The sequence below is a fragment of the Phocoena sinus genome, chromosome 12, assembly GCF_008692025.1.
Source record: "Phocoena sinus isolate mPhoSin1 chromosome 12, mPhoSin1.pri, whole genome shotgun sequence".
Classification (NCBI taxonomy): Eukaryota; Metazoa; Chordata; class Mammalia; order Artiodactyla; family Phocoenidae; genus Phocoena; species Phocoena sinus.
In genome coordinates, this window is record NC_045774.1 from 29,644,130 (window position 1) to 29,664,030 (window position 19,901).

Consider the following 19,901-nt stretch of genomic DNA (forward strand, 5'->3'; position numbering starts at 1 on the left):
CAGCATGTGCTCTCCTGCAGCCCATTAACCTTTAATACCTGTCACTCAGCTGCTTACACAGGAAGGTTTTTTTTTTTTAAAACCCAGAGAGGAAACAAGGTTATTTAGAAAGAATCAAATGGATAGTTTTACATCTCGAATGTTGGAGAGAAGGCAGTTTTTATGTCATTTAAATGGGTAAGTTGAAGGAACAAAGTTAACAATTACAGCCTAATAATTAAATTAAGCACTGTATAAAATAATTATGAAAGAAGTCAGTTCTGCTAATTTCTAATAAGAAAGTCAGGGGATTGCTTTGCTGTCAACTGCAGATTCAGCAAAACTATTCTAAACATCATTTCTAAAAAAAAGCATAATTTTATGACAATGAGTTTTCCAAAAAATGAATTTATTGCTGAATTTATAAAAATCCAATTCTCGCTTATTCACCAGGAGGGTGAGGTGGACCCCAATGCGTACAGAACAACACACGAGCTTAAGGCTTTACCTGACCCAGTAAAAGTGTCAAGCGCTCCATCTCCAGTCGTGGTTGTGGTTTCACTGCTGTTCAAAGGCTCTGTTTTGACTGCAAGGAGAGACACTACGTAGAAGAATAAGTACATGTGAGTTTTATTTCTAACTTTATATCAAAGATGCTGACTGTACGACTAGTGGCTTTTCTAGCTACCATGGCATGCAAGAGAAAACTTGGGAAGTCGATGAGGAGAGTTTTGTTAATTTAGCTTCTAAATGGACATGCATTTATAGAGGATTTAATCTAAAAATCTTCTGCCTAAGCTGGTTTTCTCGAACCTGGCTTATAAAGGCAGTCAACCTTACACAGTGAAACAGCAGTACGTGTATTTGCATTTTTAAATCACCTAAGCACACTCTGGTATTATAGTCAAAAGGCAGAAGAAAGGAATCGTCAGTCAGTCTTTAGCACATTTAATCCAAATCGTAACAAAGAGATTTACTGCTTATACTTTATTCTTCCCAAGATGACATTAAAAAAAAAAGATTGCTTAAGAATACAACGAGGCATATGCAAATGCAGAAACCAGGGGTTTATGCATATGGTGGTTGAAAAATGAAGCACTCAGTAAATTTCTGCTCTACAAAAGCCAAAAGAGCCATAAGGTATTGGGCTTTTTATTCTAATGGTATAACAATTTTTAATACATTATAGACATAAGCATAGAATAAGAGATGGTTTCTACAACACTACTTGTATCTTTTGAAAACTCTTTCATATATTATTTCTCCTTTGAGGTGGTATATTTTGGCAAAATCCTCACTTGGCAATGATGTAGCCACTGAGGTATACATCACTGTCATTATTAGATGCAACGAGTTTGGCAGGGGCAAGCCTCTACCCATTTTGTCACACCATATTTTCCCTTTGTGGCCAGAGCTCCATGTATCACAGCAGCAAGGGAATAAACTAAATTATTTTCTGCTTAACACCTCTTATGTTTCCTGGTCATAAATGGAATGACACAGTTCAAAACCTCAGAAGCAAGCAGAAAACTATAAAGAAGAAAGCTGAAGACTAGCCAACCACGGACAAATATGGCCAAAAGAATAGTGGGCTCAGAGCGTACCCACCAAGCAAGCAAGTCAGCGACGTTACTCTGTTAGAAAAGCAATTAATGATGGAGAAACATGCAGTAATGATTATGTTCCCTTTCCACATGAAGAGAATTGGCTGGACCCTCCCTCAGTGAGCTCTGGGGTTAATTTAGCATCCGGGATTTAACTATGTCATGAAGATTTGCTGGAAGATTCAGAGTCGAACTGTAAAGGTTGGAAAGAATCCAAACTCTAAACCACACTGCCTCACAGGCAGCACTAACTAACCAAGAATTCCTTTCATCTGTATAGAGATGATCCAGAGTAGGGTTTAGAAAGGTGTAAAAGCTACTCTCTATGATGCAATGTCCCCATCTGACTTCTGACATATGACAAAAAGGAATCGTCCAAAGCCTCCAGCAAAACTAAGATAAGAGACTTCCAAATTCTAATCATGGCTAAATTCCTATTTAAACATGTCTAATTCTATAACAATATTTTTAAAATAGATGTATTAATACTAATGGTTAAATATATTTCACTTGTGAAGTGGGGAGAGGGGAAGCAGAATATCTAAAAAACTAACCAAGCTAGACATGAGGTTTAGTTTTGTTACTTTGGATCCCAACTTTGAGGTTTGATTTCAAAAACTTAGTATTGGTGTTGATTATAATCTCCTCAATTTGAAAGTTTCAGGTGGTCAAAAGGAGAAGGAAGAAAAGCCAGAGAGTTTGAAAGGAGAACGAAGAAAAGCCAGAGAGAGAGTTTGTGGTTGCATTCATTATCCTGGAATCATCTCTCATTAAAATTTTAAAGGTCTACTTTTAGTCAAAGACAAAGGAGGCTCATTTAGCTGAGAAGAGGCATCACTACAAAGTATATAAAGAGAAGCATACACATCAAGATGTGTTCAGTGGACTAAAACACATGGATTTAAAAGTAATAGTTAAATGGATGCTAACATTTGGGGGAAAACATTACACATTAATCCAAACTTATTTTTCATATGTGGGTAAGAGTTGAATAATAGGGAAAAGGGGGAAAATTAATCATGCTGCTACAGAAAATAATTTATGTTCACAGGAGGGCAGCATCAGCAAACATCTCTTGAGTAAGATGCAAAGTTATTTTGATTTGATTTTTATAGAGAAAGAAAGTAATATTAAGTAATAATAAGTTTTTTTCAGGAACAGAAAACTTAGAGAAGTGAAATGGGCATCCTTTATATGATTAGCTGATTTATTAAAAAGATGTTAAAATACAAAGAAGTATCTTAATATTTAGAATATAAATATTATAAATATATAAATAAATATATAATAAATATATATATAAATAAATATAAATATTTAGGTAATGACTATAAAGTAAACATTATGATAATTATAAAGTTTGAAAAATGGAAGTCGTTTTCACTACAGGTCTGAATATATTTGAAATGTATTCCATTTTCTTTTGTCTTGCTTTTGTTTCCACACATTTAATATGTGCAAGACACTATTGGAAAGATGTTCATCAATGAAACAAATCTAGTTTTATGCATCTGTTTTCTAAAACTTATAAAAATACTCATTCCAAAAGTTTATGAATGTACATTCACTGTCATGTTCAAATGTTTTTTTTTTTTTAACCGTATTCTATTTTTCTTAAGTTAACACAGAAGTTAAACAGGGCTTTTAATTTATTTTAAGGACTGTGTCCGATATCATTACAGTTCATGCTATCAAATGGAAAGAATAACCTTCTATAGAAGAAAAGCATCATCTTTATGAGCAAAATTCAAACTTACAACATAAACATTTTGATTTCAAAAGCTGCAATCATTTTTTGATTCTTAGGTTAGAGAATTTTGTGGTTTTATTCTTCTACATGCTCGAAATAAGTGATTCAAGGTTCATTTCCCAAAAGGTGGGATGGAAAATCTACATACATATAAAACTTTGTACAGAACCATTACTTCAAGAAATAATTATATTGCCAGGCCCCCTCCACACTAGTTATCCACTTGCAACTTAGATGTTTTTCATAAAGCCAAATAGTAAAAAAAAAGTCAAAGTCATTTTATTATATTGACATGATTGGGTTTTATTTTTAACCTTCAAAAATAATTGATCTCTGTGGACTAAATCAAGATTGCATGAGATTACTGTCAGCTATGGCTACTAAATCACTGATTTTCTCTCTTTACATCCCAACCTTCTTGCATACCCTCATACAAGTATTTTCAAAGCAAATTGAATCTTGTGCCCTCAGATTATCTTTAGAACTCAAGTACAACATATATTAATTCTTTTTAGAGGAAGTCTATGTTATTATCATAACTTAATGCTCATGTTCATTTTTTGCAATATTAGGCTTAATTAACCCTTGAAAGAGAGGTAACCCAAGTACTTTACATTTTACATTTCAGCTTCAGAGATCTGTGTTTAGACTGGTGTCCACTTAAAAGACTATATATGTAATTCCAAATATACTCCTTCCTGAACCACAAAATCTCACATAGCCACCTCTGACAACTTAGGTTCTACAAAGAATTTCAGGAGGAGTTAGATCAGGAAGGATACAATTTACAACACTGCAGGGGAGGAAAGAGGTATTGCCTACTAGTTTTATGATTTATGTTTTTCTAAATCAATTTTTTCACTCAAAAACCTATGAGCACCAAGTATCTTTCATTTCTAAATATCCATGAAGTATTTAGTTTTGTAAAATAATTTGATGATGCTTCCAATTTACGGCTTTCATTCCAGAAAGAAAATCTAAAAAGAGGAGAGCCACAGTAGTAGCTGGTTCTACTGCACAGACACATAATACTCAGAAACAAATCCATCCCATGTGAATCAATCATCTATATATTAAAAACTCTGGGAGATTCTTTTCTATGCTCTACAGATTTCAAATATAGAAAACACCATAAACCCAATCAGAATGTCTGATCTTGGTTCCCCCAAATCACAATGTCTGATCTTGGTTCCCCCAAATCTTCTCTTTGAAGTATTTTCTTAATCTCCATGTAGAATCAAATATTCCCTCCCTCTGCTGTGCACCCACCTTGAACACATTATTCACTCATTATTTTCTTTTCTGTTTCCCTCTGCTAGACTTTTGGTCCCTTGATGGCTAGTATCATGTTCTATAGGTCATTGGGTTCCCATTTCCCAGCACAGAACCTGGCATATAATAGGAACCTGATACATTTTAAGTTAGAAAGTGAAAATTCACATTTAGACCCTATCCTAAGCACTACCAATAAATCTAAGTATTTTGTATATAAAGTATAGTTAATCATGTATCTTGACACCATTAGGGAAATTAGAATCTTACTTATATATGGAAGTAACTTTTCACATGATTGGCATGCATTTACATGCATGTATATACATATACATGAAGTAGCATACATGAATCTATATCTGGGTTGGCAAACTACATCTCAAGTGCCAAGTCTACCCCACGGCCTGTTTTTGTATATAGCCCGTGAGCTAAGAATGACTCTTACATTTTTAAATAGTTGAAAAATATCAAAGAAGAATAAAATTTTGTGACATAAAAATTTTACGAAATTCGAATTTCAGTGTTCATAGATTAAGTTTTATTTGAATATGGTCAAGCTCATTTGTTTAAATATTGTCTGTGGCTCCATTTGTGCAATGAAAGCACAGTTGAATAGTTACAACAGAGACCATATGGCCTGCAAAGCTGAAAATATTTACTATCTGACCTTTTACAAAAAAAGTTTGTTGACCACTGATCTGTATGCTAAGATATAATTATATTTATTATATTTTTATTGACAGTTCTTCATTTTAACAATTTCACAAGTGACAAAAATTTGAAAGGAAAATCTAGGTTCTAATATAAATCTGCAGATGTAATTACAGAATTAGGATTAAGGTGATGAACCCCTTTAAAAATTACTTTAAGGAGTAATGTAATATATTTAAACAGCACCAAGGCAGTAGGGTAGGATATTAAGGTGATACTGTTGACTCATTCATATCAGTAAAAACTATCAAAATTATCTTTTTGAAAATCTAAGTTAATGGAAAGATCTTGAAAAGCCACTAAATTAGCTTTTGCTTTTGTCTTTTGTTTTATTATAATAATAATAAACTGTGGCCAGTTTACATGTTCTAAATGCAGAAAAATTTATTATCTGACCAAACACTGGAGAGTCTTTTAACACACTGACTGCATGTTTCCATTTTCCTTAAAAAGCTATTGCCTAATTATTATTGAATTATTAATTAAGGAAAATATATTGGTTTATATTGCCCCAAATTTACATACATTATATGATTTAAAACAAAAGCTTTGCCAGTAAAGTATTATTATCCTTCTTTTGTAGAAGAGAATGAAAGCTCAGAGAGGTTAAGTAACTTGTCCAAGATGACACAGCTAGTAAATGTAGTGCCAGGTTTCAGATCCATGGTCTTCCTGACACAGAAGTCCTTTTTTTTCCCACATGGTCACACAACTCCTAAACATTTATACTAAGAACAAAGAAAACTTGATGTTTTACACTTAAAAAAATTTTTCTGTTGGATATTAGACGTAAATTACTAAATATTGATTGTACATATTCACTATTGTAAAGTTGCCTATGTTACATTAATATGTCCGAATAGAACAACAGCCAGTGAACTAAGAATGTTTTTTACATCTTAAATGTTTTAAAAAAAAATCAAAATTAGAATATTTTGTGACATGTGATAATTATATGAAATTTAAATTTCAGGGTCCATAAATCAAGTTTTATTGGAACCTGACCACTCTCATTCATTTACGTATTGCCTATGGCTGCATCTGAGCTACAGTGACAGAGCTGCATAGATGAGACAGAGAGAGACAGCATAGCCTACAAAGCCTAAAACATTTCCTGTCTGGTTCTTTGCAAAAAAAGACCCTTGAGTGAGAATTAAGAGGAACTAAATTCTAGTAACATATTTTTTAAGTATGAAAAGTATATTTTAAGTGTGGAGTTAAAAAGAAAAGAAACTAAAATGATAAAAATTTAAATAACGGGCATAATGGAGTACTCTTCATCCACTGGTCATATATTCTAATTTAATCTACATACAGCAAGGTCCAGGCAAACTGTGCCTATTCTAACTGCTTGCTTGTAATGCACATTTCTAACAGGTCGTGAGCTCTTCTTTTTAATGATAGAATTGGGTGGTTCTACAGAAGTTTTATGTGGTTTTGTTTTAATTTTTAAATTTTGATAGCATATTAACTTTTGGTTTGGGAAAAAGTTTATTTATATTATATATATATATAAATATAGGAATGTAGTTAATATATATAGTTCAAAACATTTTAAGAGATTTAATATTAATTTATAATTTTAATGTATAGCTTTCATCACTGGTAATTTTTTAAATGATGGATTTTTAAATGTTAATACTACTTTAGGTATTTTAATTGGAATATTTATTAAAGTCTGTAAAATAGGAAATATCATTTTGCCATGTTATGAATTTAATTTAATTTATGAAAGCCTATAGGCTATGGAGATTGAGTTTGTACATAGGCGCAATATGCTTCAACTGCTCATTGACGTGACAGTTGTGTTGAATTATCACTTAATAAACTGATAGAAAAATAGTAGATGCACCCGTTCGTGCAAAATTATGAAAAAGCTAAGAAAAGAATACTACTGACCTAAGATTAGAATACTAGTTGATAAGAAAAACATAGCCAACTGTTATCAATAAACAACTAAAAGGTGTGTTCATGTCTCCTTTTTTTTTTTTTTTTATAACAAGTACTGAACACAGAAAAGAGAATGCAAACAGAAATAGCAACAGAAAGCAAACCAGAAGGGCAAATCCACACACCCAAACACATGCAGTGTACCATCATCTCTCATACTTGTTGCGGAGGAGGGGGTGTTGCAACTCAGCAACCAGTCTGCAGTGTTTAAAACAGTCATGTTGTCCCCTGAGAACAGGAACAGCATAAGGGTTCACTGTCTGAATGCCTGCTCAGTGTACGAGAATAGTCTTCAGTGCTTGTACTGGTTTCTGACCCTTTTGCCAAAATTATAACTGCATGGTATTACTTTTACATTTTAGTTTATCAGGTATGTTTTAGTTCAGTTAAATATACATACATGGTGATTAGTGACCTTCAAAGTCTGATTTCAGAGTGCATGTTTTTTTTTTTAAATCTTATTATTTGCACCCAAGTTAAGGTTTAAATATAAACGTTCTTACTCCACAAGTTATCACTAAACAATCTTATAAATTTGCAATCCTATAATTAATTAGGCAAAATTATAGATGCATGTTTAGAGACAAACACTATAAACAAGGAAAATGTTAATTTACAAAGGGTTTTATGTAAAACATTATTAAATACAGGCAAGTTGCAATCCACACAACTTTACAAAGAAAATTTTAGATTTCACAGTTACTCTAAAATAAGTGGAAAGAGGTGTATCGATTTAATAAATATTTACTGAAAATTTAAAAGAAAATATGATGTGGCAAATGCTGATATCTAATAATATGAATAGCTTACAAATTAAAGCAATTTTCAAGTAATTTTTCACTCGACAAAAACAACTAAATCTACAAAACTTCAAAATAATTGTGAGTAATTTAAAATGCAGCTTATATATGTGTATATATGTATATATATATGTATAGGCTTTCTACGTATACATATTCTGATGCAAAAATCAGATCGTATTTTCTGACAGGTTGAATGCATCTTATTAAAACAATAGGATGAAATATTTGAAATAGTTATTATTGTTGCCATATGTTGTGGCATAATTATGAGTTAATCATATGAAAAGGTATCTAGAAAAAAATTCAATTCCTATTTTAAATACATGTTAGGTATTTCTCTCTTTGAAAAGAAAATGCAGCAGATATGGACATTTTTCCATTCCCAAAACCATTTTTAAGAAAAACCATTTTTAAGAAAAATTTTGGAGTAGGCTTTCTCTTAAAATTCAAAATAAAACCAAAAACTAATAGAATTTCTTTTCCGTTTTCTATTTTTGTTGTTGTTAAGTAAGATCAGAGAGTAAATCCTTGGGCCACATTTTTTACATTTTGAAAAATATGTACGGGGCAAATACAAAAAGGAAGCCTTGCTAAAGGCCTTCAAAATGTTGCTCGGGGCTATCTGTTCTTTCTGAATGCTTCCAGCTATAGAGGAGGAGCAAAAATTTCAAGAAAATCAACAGAACAATAAATAATCCATTAACTATATATTACTTGAGTATAATGCTGTGATGTTATTGCTTATGAGATATAATATTTATTTACTAGCAGATCCCTAACATGTAAAGCCACAACAAAGTTTGAAACGTGATGCTGGGTGCCTTCAGGGTTGTACACTTACCTCCTGTCCCATTTGTGGTGACCGATGTGCTGCTGAGATTAGCTTTCTCCAGTTTGGAGCTACCAGGAGTATCGCCACCTCCAACGAGAGGATGAGGACTCGCTAGGTCCTGCATTTCCATAGACCTGTTGGAGCAGGAAGCAACAGAGAAAAAGTTGAAATTTCAGCAATGCTTTCTTAATAAACTCTGTATATCACTCTACTGAGCATGCAGGTGATCTCACAATAATAGGAATTGAAACCCACAGCTAAGACTTTTTGGTTAATCAGGTGAACGTGACGGTCCATTAAAAATTAATAAATAAGTAAAGCTTCCATGATAGTTAAGCTTCCTCATTTGTTTGTTATTTGTAATAACCATACAAAAACTCAGATCTACAGGAAGGAATGAAGAGTGACAGAAAGGTAAATTTGTAGGTAAATACAAAAGATTATCTTATTTTTCTCTTAATTCATGAAAGACAGTGAACTGTGTAATTTATGATATAGGATAAAAGTATATGTGACAACAACAGCACAAAGAATAGTTGCCAGGGGTGGGATTGGGGTGGAGATGAATAGGCAGAGCACAGAGAATTTTTAGGAGAGTGAAAATACTCTGTATGATATTGTAGTGAAAGATGTATGTCATTATACATCATGCAAACCCACAGAATGTACAGCACCAAGAATTAACACTAAGGTAAACTATGTACTTTCAGTGTAGGTTCATCCTTGGTAACAAATGCAGCATTCCGGTGAGGGATGCTGATAATAGGGGAGGTTATGCATGTGCAGGGCAGGGGGTAGATGGAAAATCTCTGTACCTACTGTTCAACTTTGCTGTAAGTGTTAAACTACCCTGAAAAATAAAATCTTAGGAAAAATCAAATCAAAATTGGTCATATGCAAATAAAGCAGTGGTTAGTGAGAAATTTATATCTTTAAACGGTTACATAAGAAAAGAAGGGTTTAGAATCTGTGATCTAAGTTTCTACCTTAAGAAACCAGTGACAGAAAGGCAACTGAACCCAAAGTAAGTAAAAGACAGGAAACAATAAAAAGCAGAAATCACTGAAATAGAAAATCTATGAACAACAGAGACAATTTACAAATCCAGAAGATGATCATTAGAGATACTGAAGATATTAAAAAGGATGATAAGAGAATATTATGAACAATATTATGCCAAATAATTCAATAATTTAGATAAAATCAGACTTTCTTGAAAGACACAAACTATAAAAACTTATAACAACTTTTAAAAACTGTCCTATACCAATTAAAGAAATTGAGTTCATTATTAAACATTTAAAAAACTCCATGGCCATATGGTCACATTAGTGAATGCTAGCAAACATTTAAGGAAAAATAACAGCCATTTTTTATAAATTCTTTTAGAAAAAAATAGCAGGTAACACTTTTCACTCCACTGTAAGAGACCAGAATTACCCTGATCCGAAGTCTGCCAAAGGCAATTCCAAGAAAAAAAAAATTATGGATTTATATTTCTCATGAAAATAGATGAAACAATATTTCAAAAACTATTATCAAATAAAATCCAGCAATGAAAAGGGTAATATATGATGACCAGGTGTGTTTTATTCCAAGAATTCAAGTTGAGTTAACACGTAAAAATCAATAAATGTAATTCAATATATTAACAGAATATACTTTCAATGGGTGTAAAATGCATTTGACAATATTCATTATCCATTCATGATACAACTCTCAGAAAACTAGGAAAAGAAGCATTTGCCTCCCATATGATAAAGACCATTCTTGAAAAATCTACATCTTATTTCATGATGAAATATTGAATGATTTCTCATTAAGGAAAGATCAGAACTAAGGCAAGAGTATCTCTTTTTCCCACTTCAATACAACATTTTATTGGCACTCTTAGTCAGTGGGAGAAAACAAAAATGAATAAGTAAAAGGGGTAAAGCTTAGAAAGAAAAATTGTTAATTCAATAAAATAGTTAACTGATAAGGACCTGCTGTATAAAAAAAAACCTGTTAATTCACAGGTAACATAATTGTTTATGTAAAATATTCTGAGAAATCCATTAAGAAAAACCCTACGAGAACTAATGAGTGGATTTACCAAAGTTACAGGTACAAGGGCCTTGCCAATAATAAATAAAAACAAGAATCAAAAATATCTGAAACATCAGTCAATGCCTTCCTAGTTCAAACACTGAACTACCAAAACAGTGGCTGTTCAGGAGGTTGGAAGTTGGGTTATTCACAGTCCCGCTCCAGCTCAACTCAACTCCAAAAGGAATCTGAATGCTCAGACCCTTGTTTTCACAGCCAGCCAGAACAAGTGACTTAGACACTTTGGGAAATAAAACAAAACAAATACCATGCTTCAGTCTCTACTGAGTTTCTGTAGATAATCTTCAGAAAACTATAAATACATGATTTTCAGAATACTATAAATTATTTTGTACATAATGTTCAGAATGACATCTTGAGTCATAACAAGAAGCAGGAATATATGACCCATAGTAGAGAGAAAACATAGTAAATAGAAGCAGACCTGTAGATGACTCAGGATTTGGAATTAGCAGACAAGGATTTAAAAAACTATTGTGTATATGTGAATAATTTATAGGAAAAGATACGTACACAGGGTATAAACATATAAATATGCCACGTATATGGATATATATATATGGCATATATACATATGTGCCATATATATTTTATATGTATGTGTAATTATGAATATAACGTGTATGTATTACATCTAAATATCGCATATAGAAAAAAATGAAAACTGCAAAATAGAGCCAAATGAAGATTCTAGAATGATAATTATAATATATTAAATAAAAAAATAGTCTTTGGATGGACTTCAAGGCACTGCAAAAGAAAAAAAAAAATTCAGTAAATCTGAAACTGGGCCAGTAGAAGTTATTCAAACTGAAGCAGACAGACAAAATATTGGGGAAAATATTGAATAAAGTAAAAGTAACCTGTGGAATATTATTAGAAAGCAAGAAAGGGAAAGAGACAGAATAATTTCAGAATAAATAATGGCCAAATTTGATAATAAACAGCCACCCATAAAGCCCTGAAACATAATAATTGAGAAAAAGAAAAAGAAAACCAAACCTTCAGCACATTACAGTCAAATTCTTAAAATAAGATAAAGAGAAATCTTTATAGCAATCGGATAAAAAAGACACAGAGGAGAGGAGAATAGTAGGAACCCCCAAAAGTATTATCGGTAGCACAGTCCTGATAACAGGCTTAATTACGGTAAACAACGAATGCTCATGATTCTATCTTCTCCTACCGAACCCACCCAACATAAATATTTTTAGTTTAATTGAACTAATAAATGAATAATTGCTTATTACATGCAAAGTACTGTCACAGGTGTTAGGCTTGCTAAACGGAGAAACCATGGTCCTACCCTCAAAGAAATTTATGATCTAAATGAGAAAGCAGATCCTGTGCATAGAAAACTACAGTACATTAAGTATCCAGACAGAGCCTGGGGGCACATCCTGGAGAAGGTCATTGAGAGCTGCTTTCCCTCCCTCTGACCAGCGTGTGGGGCTTGGGAGACATATGAATAGGTTTTTCCAGCTTTACCACACGTCCACTACTGGGTTACGCCTGAAGGAGTTGTACAGAAATTCTTTAAGTGGTTGGGATAAATGCTGCGTAGAAGGTAAGAGGCTCCATAAGAGTTAGGAGGTGGATGGGGCCCTCAGAGGGGAGCATTCAGGAGCAGAGGCCAAAGCAAGACAGAAACCTTTGGCCAGAGAGGTTTCATCACATTCAGTTCATTTTAGGGTGCCAGGGGAATGTGCTGTCAAACTTGAGGAGTTTATCCCTCTTTTTTTGTTTTTCTGGGTTTTTCTGACCATGCCATGCGGCATGTGGGATCTTAGTTCCCCAACCAGGGATCAAACCAGCGCCCCCTGCAGTGAAAGCGCAGAGTCTTAACCACTGGAACGCCAGGGAGTTTATTCTTGACCCATAGGCAATGAGGAGGCATCGAGGGTGGTTGATCTGGGGAGTCATGAAAAAAATCAGTTGGAGGATTGATGTTAGCAGTGGTTGTTGGCGCGCAGGGTGCCTGCGCCACAGGACTACTAAACCCAAGATGGGTTGATGGGAGATTATAGAGGCGAGTTTTCCAAGGAGTGGGGCAGGGACTGTTGTTACTATTAATACTGTGAACTCACTTAAAGAGTCTAGAAAATTTTCTCAGAAATTGTTAGCTGGGTTTTGATGAATTCAAAGAAGGGGTTCTAGGGGAAGCATCTGGCTGATAGTGTTACTGAAACTGCAAGGTAGTGTAGGGGCTCACAGCCAATCCGAACCACATGCAACGTGAAGAAGCAAGGAAAATCAGTCAGGAATGAAAGGATGGAGCCCACACTACAGAGAGGAGCAGGAATATGTCACTCCTGGAAAACAAAAGAAAGATAGCCTTTGTATCTTACATTCCAGTTTCCAGGAAGCCAAAATGCAATTATCTGCCTCTTTACAGTAAGTCTCCTTTGCTTGAATTTATTTTAATGGGTTGATATTTCTTACAATTAATAGAGCCTTTAGAGAATAGGCATGCATTATTGCTATAAACTATACAGTAAGAATATTCCTGTACTTTCTTTTGTATGTTAAACTTCAGATTCTTTTTAAGTCTAGTTCATACAATATGTAACATATAAAATATAAAGTTTACCTTAGAGTTCAACAGCAGAAAATGTTTAACAGCTACCAGTTTTTACTGAGTACATATTGTAAGACACAGCCTACGCCTGGTACTTCAAATATATCCTCTCTGTTAATCTTTACATTAACACACTGATGTGCATATTATTTTCCATATTTTATAGATAAAGAAATTGAGACTCAGAGAGGATATACAGCATGCCCAAGACCTCATAGGTTGAAAGTAGCAGCACCAAGACTTGAACTCAAGTCTGTTTGATGCCGGAGCCCAGGTTCTTTCTGTCACATTATATGTTTCCCATTTTTAAAAGTGGCTTTAATTTTTTCACACTGTGAAACCACAATCAGGAACGCATATTCTTGCAATAACACATTTTGAATGGTTTTCAAAAAATACTCAACTCAATATAAGCTTCTACTCTGACAAATCTACATTACTATATTTAAAGGAGACCCCTTTCTAAATAGCAGAGAATTATATTCAATATTCTGTGATAAACCACATTGGAAAAGAATTTTTAAAAGAATGTATATATATGTATAAAGGTGCCCCTTTTTATCTTCCGAGATGTCACTTTCAACCCATGTCATAAGGCCATGTGAATACTAGCATCTTTCTGGACAATATAAAAAACAAACTTATCCATAAACACAAAAACTCTTAAAAAAAAAAAAAGAAAAGAAAGAAGACTTGCAGGTCACGTGCAGCTGTTTTCTTCTTGTCTGCATTCTTCTGCAGCACAGGTGGAATTTATTTCTAGCAGACTTAAATATCCTCTTCAAACCCAAGGAAGAGCATGCTTTATACTTGTGCATTTAGAGTCTCCTGTAACTCAGAAACCATGATTCCTTCTGCACAGAGCCTGGTAATGAGTCATAGACTGTTTATTTACAGGCTAAGATTCCACCAATTCTTCATGACCCAAGAAATGCAAAAACATCCTAGACTTTCAAAGGCATTCACTCCTATGCCAGCTTTTCTCTTTGCATAAAGTGGACAGTGTGTATGCAGGGCTCTGTGTCCCAAGCTCTCAGAGTCTACCTAACTAGCCAATTTTCATTTGGACCATCAGAATGCATTTAAGGGCAAGAGTTCAGGTATTTGCTTTACTCATAACTTCCTTTTTTATGTAATATAAGCCTTTTCATCCTCCTTAGCTGAAAAATTGGAATAACAAAATCAGCTTTTACTTAAATAATGAGAGTATAGGTTGCATTAGGGCAGGGATTATTTTCTATTCATTGCTTTTTTCCTCTACACTCAGAATTGTGTGGGGTACTTAGTGAGTGCTAAGGATAAATAATAAAATAGGAATAGGAAAAATGCTGATGAAGCGATTTGAATAACTTGGAGTCAAGAGTACTCTGGTTCAGCAAACACTGCTTGAGCATCCAGGAAGTTCAGGGACATTTCTAGGAATCCAGAAAGTATCTTCTGAGAGCTTGGAGGCTAGTAGGAGAGCAAAGGGATGGGTGGAGGGAGACGGGGATTAGCACTGTGATGTCAATGTGTATGGAAGGTTTCATATCTGCATGTGCAATGTTAGAACTCCCAAATGAGTGAGGTGTGTGTGTGTGTGTGTGTGTGTGTGTGTGCACCCATGAGCGTGCAAGAGGGCGGGGAGGAAGATGCCCTGCATGGATACAGAAAACCACTGTGCGAGAAAAAATATAATAAAGCCATTTAGTCAACTTAGATTGGATGAAAGTCATAGGCATGTCACTACTGGGTGCCAATTCCCACTCTCTGGAAAAAGCACATCCGTCCACCTTAAACGAACACATTTCAGATTAGGAGCCAAGAAACCCTTGTCCCAGCTGCAGTCCTGAGCCAGTTTCTCCCCTGGCTCAGTTAGGCTGGGAGATGTGGATGCTCTCTGCCGCACGGTGTCTATGTCACTGATCAGGTGGCCAGACAGTCCCAGAAGGAGGCCCTCACTAGCCCATTTCAGCAGACATCATCAGAACTGGGCTCTGCTGCAGAGAAAAGGAAATGTTGGAGGAAGAAAACCCCTATCAACAAGGATCGGGGAAGTGGGCCATGAATAATGGGAGCTATTCTTGCAATTTGTCAGTGACCTCATGCCTGTCCCTGAGGCCAGCCCGAATGCTTGCAGTGCAAGTGACCCGTCTGCCAGAGTGACCTCAGGCCCTGGAGTAACAGCAAATAAAGCCATGGACACACTGTTCTCTGGACACTTTTACAGTCCTTCCTTTCCAGGGCTTCCTTACAGATCTAGACGAGTCCTACAGCTCTGGCCCTTTCTTCACTACGACTCTTAACAGATTATTTAGATAAAACATGGTCTCCCCACCCAAGAAATGTGAGTAAATTTTTAAAAAGTGTATCTCTAAAGCATTTCTCTAAATTTAGGTTTTCAAAGCCCCCCCCCCTTTACTTTGAAAACAAAGGAAAAAAAAGCCCAATGAATTCTCCAACCGTTATTTGAATAGTACAGGACTCAAGTTTCTGTTAGATCAGTTACAAACCATGGTTAATGAAGCAGGAAATTATTTCCCTCCAGTAAGCAGAAGAAGAAAGGCATACCGCCACAATAAAAACATCTAATACCATTAATTATACCAAGAAATATATAGACTCTTTTTCTAAGGAAAAAACTCTACCAGTAAGGATCAAACATTTTACTGGATGATTGAATGAGGGTTTTTCAATGCTAGAATGTTGAATTGAAAAGAGCAAAGCATTAGCATAATGTACACAATAAAGATAGCTCCCTATGAAAATGATGGAATTTCGGAGTCTTGAGGGACATTCAATGTCCTCGAATGCAAAAATACCATTTTATGCGCAAGGCTGTGAGTACTATGTTAAAGGCCTGTCCTATAGGCTGAAACCTGGGTTTTAAACTCCATCTCTATCACTTACCAGTCAATGGACTTTAGGCTCAAAAATGGAGTTAATGATACCCACTGGAGGGTTACTGAGTGAATGAAATAAGATCACGCACGCAAATTACACAGAATTTGGCACACAGTGTATCTTTATGAATGTTAGCTATTACTAAAGTCACTTCTACAATGCTGTCAATAAATGTCTGATTTGTCTGTTTGAAAACCTGTAGTATCAAGAAAATTGTTTTCTTAAGAGGCAGCCCATTTCATTTTCCACTCACTTATTAATCAGAAAGTCTTCCATACATGGTTTCCATGCAACTTTGGTCCTGGAAGAAATTTAACCCATTGACATGGGGTAAGTCTAAACTTTCTTTCCCATAACTTCCCTTCAAACCTCAAAGAGGAATGTCCCAACTCAGAGCCTTAAAGGTGCAAAACATGGTAGGAATATTAAAAGGATCACTCTGGACCCATCAGTATAGTCTGAAGAGTACACTAGCTTTGCTATCAGACACTTTACAGTATGAACATACACTGAAACCCAGCCAACCAAACCCCTATGATTTGTCCCATGTGATGCTTTAGAGCCCTGTTTTCTCTCAGCCACAACACACGCCGTTGGCATTTGGAACCTAAGTGAACAGCTTTTCATATGTTCCTCTTAAATGCTATCTTGTTGGATTGAGTCCACTGTTTTATCTTGTCCTGTCAGATTCTGATTCTGCTGTTCCAAGTATTCTTTCCCTGTGCCATGACACCCATAAACTTTCCTAGCACGCGCTTGTTGCCAAATCACAATAAACATGTTGAACAGGCCAATGTCAAGGACAGGTCTTGAAGAAGGCACTAGAGTTATATCTTTAGATCTATATCACTGGGAGATAGTTATTGAGCTAATAGCAGTACTATCTTTCAGTCTCTATTTTTCTGTATTTTCCTCATAAATATATCAAGAACCTTTGAGACACACGCTGTTGAATGCCACATGTGCTGAGTATAATGTGGGCCTTTGTTCCTCTTTTCTGGTATTGCTGTCAGGCTATTCTGGCACAGCTTTTGCTTAGAGAACTTATGCTGGATTCTCATGATCACAGCCCTCTTTCTAATTATTTATATTTAGTTATCTAAGAAGGTAATTTTATTTTTTTGAGATTGATTTCGAACATTTTATTTTAATTTTTAAAATTTTTGTTGAAGTATAGTTGATTGACAAAGTGGTGTTAGTTTCAGGTGTACAGCGAAGTGATTGAGATATACATATATATGTATATACACACCTATATATGTGTGTACAGTGACGTGATTCAGATATATATATATACATATATATGCTTTTTCAGGTTATTACAAAATATTGAGTGTAGTTTCCTGTGCTCTACAGTAGTGGATCCTTACTGTTTATCTATTTTATACATAAAATATATAAAATATTTATTTTATATATAGTAGTGTATATATGCTACTCCCAAATTCCTAATTTATCCTCCCCACCACCTTTCCCCTTTGGTACCCTTAAGTTTGTTTTCTATGTCTGTTTCTGTTTTGTAAATAAGTTCATTTTTTATCACTGGTCTAAAGTTTATTGTGTCACACAATGAAACAATGAAAAAATGATTTCTCTTTAGAAATCTGATCCTAAAATACACATATGGCATGTGCTTTATTAGATAACAATATGGATGGGGAAGGAGGAACAGGAATCTAAGTCTATGATCTACTACTTAGGAAAAGTTAATGGGTGTGTGTGTAGATGGTTTTCCTAATATCTTCTCAGGTTTACACGGCTCTCGAAATAACACAGTGAGTCCTCCACAGACAGGCATTCTGCACTCTCCCTTTCTATGCCAAGACATTCTGTATCTTTATGAGCTTACTCAACCCATTCACTTTGAATGCAAGGAAGTTAGCACCTGCCACGGGGGATCAGAATGTGAAATGTGAGGAGGGAGCCCTGTGATAAGTACCTGACCTTTTACCAAACAAACAAAAAAAACCTCTAAGAAAACAATGAAGAAAATGCAGTAATATACCAATATACCAACCAGAGTGATGTGCGCTCTTAATACAAGCAATTAAAGTTCCACTCCACAGGAAGCAATGGTTGCTTCCTGTGTGTAATTCACAGAACAGCCAGCAATGCCAGGAGACATCAGGGAACTCCCCCACTGCCCCACCCTTATGACCCCATAACACGATAGTCTCCACTAAAAAAAAAGCCAAACAAGCCATCTTAGTGATAGGAACTTGGGGCCCATTGCTCATCTGACGTAATACTTCACGGAGCAGGTCCAAACACAATGCAGGGCCCTTGAAATCAGCAGGAGCTCGGCACTCTGATCCATGCCAAAGAGCAAGATGAGAAATGGGGCTGGTATAAATATTCATTGGGAAGTTACGGCCAACCTCCTTGTGCTGTGTGTTTAATGCAACTCAAAACTGCTCCACCTGGTCCCTTCTGGCTCCCTCATGTCTACCAGGGGCTGGCAGCTGGAAGGCAGGCTGAGCTTAGAGATCTTTTAATTTGCTGTAGCACCAGAGGGACAGGCAGGAGGGATGACAATGCATATGCTGGGATTCAATTACAGGGCTGTCTTTTTCCCAGGTGGGAGGTAACACTGACTGCAGAGAATTCAATGCTTCATCTGTTAAGGTCCCTTAGGAAAAGATGGGTGGTTTGCAAAAGCTGGGGGTGTGGAATAATGCTCTATGGTCAGCCCTCAAGACAAAAAATCTTGGCAAAAATTATCAGGCAAATTGAATGGTATTTTGTTAGGCTCACATGCAATCTTTACTTTTCTCATTTTCCAAAGCAAAATCATTCTGTAAATTCTGCCTAGAAAATACAGATGGCTGCTCCTAAATTCTGAAATCAGTTGATGTGTAGCCTATAAAATGTAGGATGAGAGAAGCTTTGAGATCACTGTCCCATGAGTCTCACTGCCAAAAAGGTGTTTAAATATTGCATAGAGTTAGATGTGTTCCAACCATGAACATTTAAGGGGAACACACACTGTTCTGAATTTAAAGCACTGAACAGTTCCTAAGAGCTTGACAAAAATACCCACAATGTAATTTTTTCTTTACAATAAAATGGCATAATGGCATTACTCTTTAGGACCTTAAACTCAATAATCTGTTGTAGTCTGTTGGGGCTAAAGGTGGAGGGTGTGCTTCTTATTCTAACTGCTACAAAGCAAGGTTCACCAAATACATAAGTGAGGTTGACTAGTGTCTGCTGGATTATTTCTCTATGAATAGTTACTGTGCTACTAATTACAAACCAATACTATCTATTTCTTAGAGTAGATCTATCTGTGCTATTACTTGGACAAACTTCCTAGGTGGATGGCTTCATTTTTATTCTGTATTTAAAAGGAAAAAAGAAAGCTGCATTTGTTTTTATCTCTCAATTTCATGCTTGCCCTAGGACAGCCTTTTCTCCCCATGGTAGTTAG

At 35.2% G+C, this 19,901-nt stretch overlaps 1 protein-coding gene across 7 annotated transcripts in view; it reads right to left on the reverse strand.

Moving 5' to 3' along the window:
- Nucleotides 1–19,901, reverse strand: part of EYA4 (EYA transcriptional coactivator and phosphatase 4) — a 262,387-nt gene that overhangs the window by 61,876 nt on the left and 180,610 nt on the right. For 3 of the 7 annotated variants that reach the window (XM_032651133.1, XM_032651134.1, XM_032651132.1), the window contains exons 4-6: nt 8,911–9,035; nt 7,426–7,494; nt 488–580 (exon numbers count right to left, since the gene is read on the reverse strand). In XM_032651133.1, coding sequence (XP_032507024.1) covers nt 488–580; nt 7,426–7,494; nt 8,911–9,035 — 287 coding nt within the window. The remainder of the gene's footprint in view (nt 1–487; nt 581–7,425; nt 7,495–8,910; nt 9,036–19,901) is intronic. The other 4 variants (XM_032651136.1, XM_032651135.1, XM_032651137.1 and 1 more) reach the window with 2 other exon arrangements.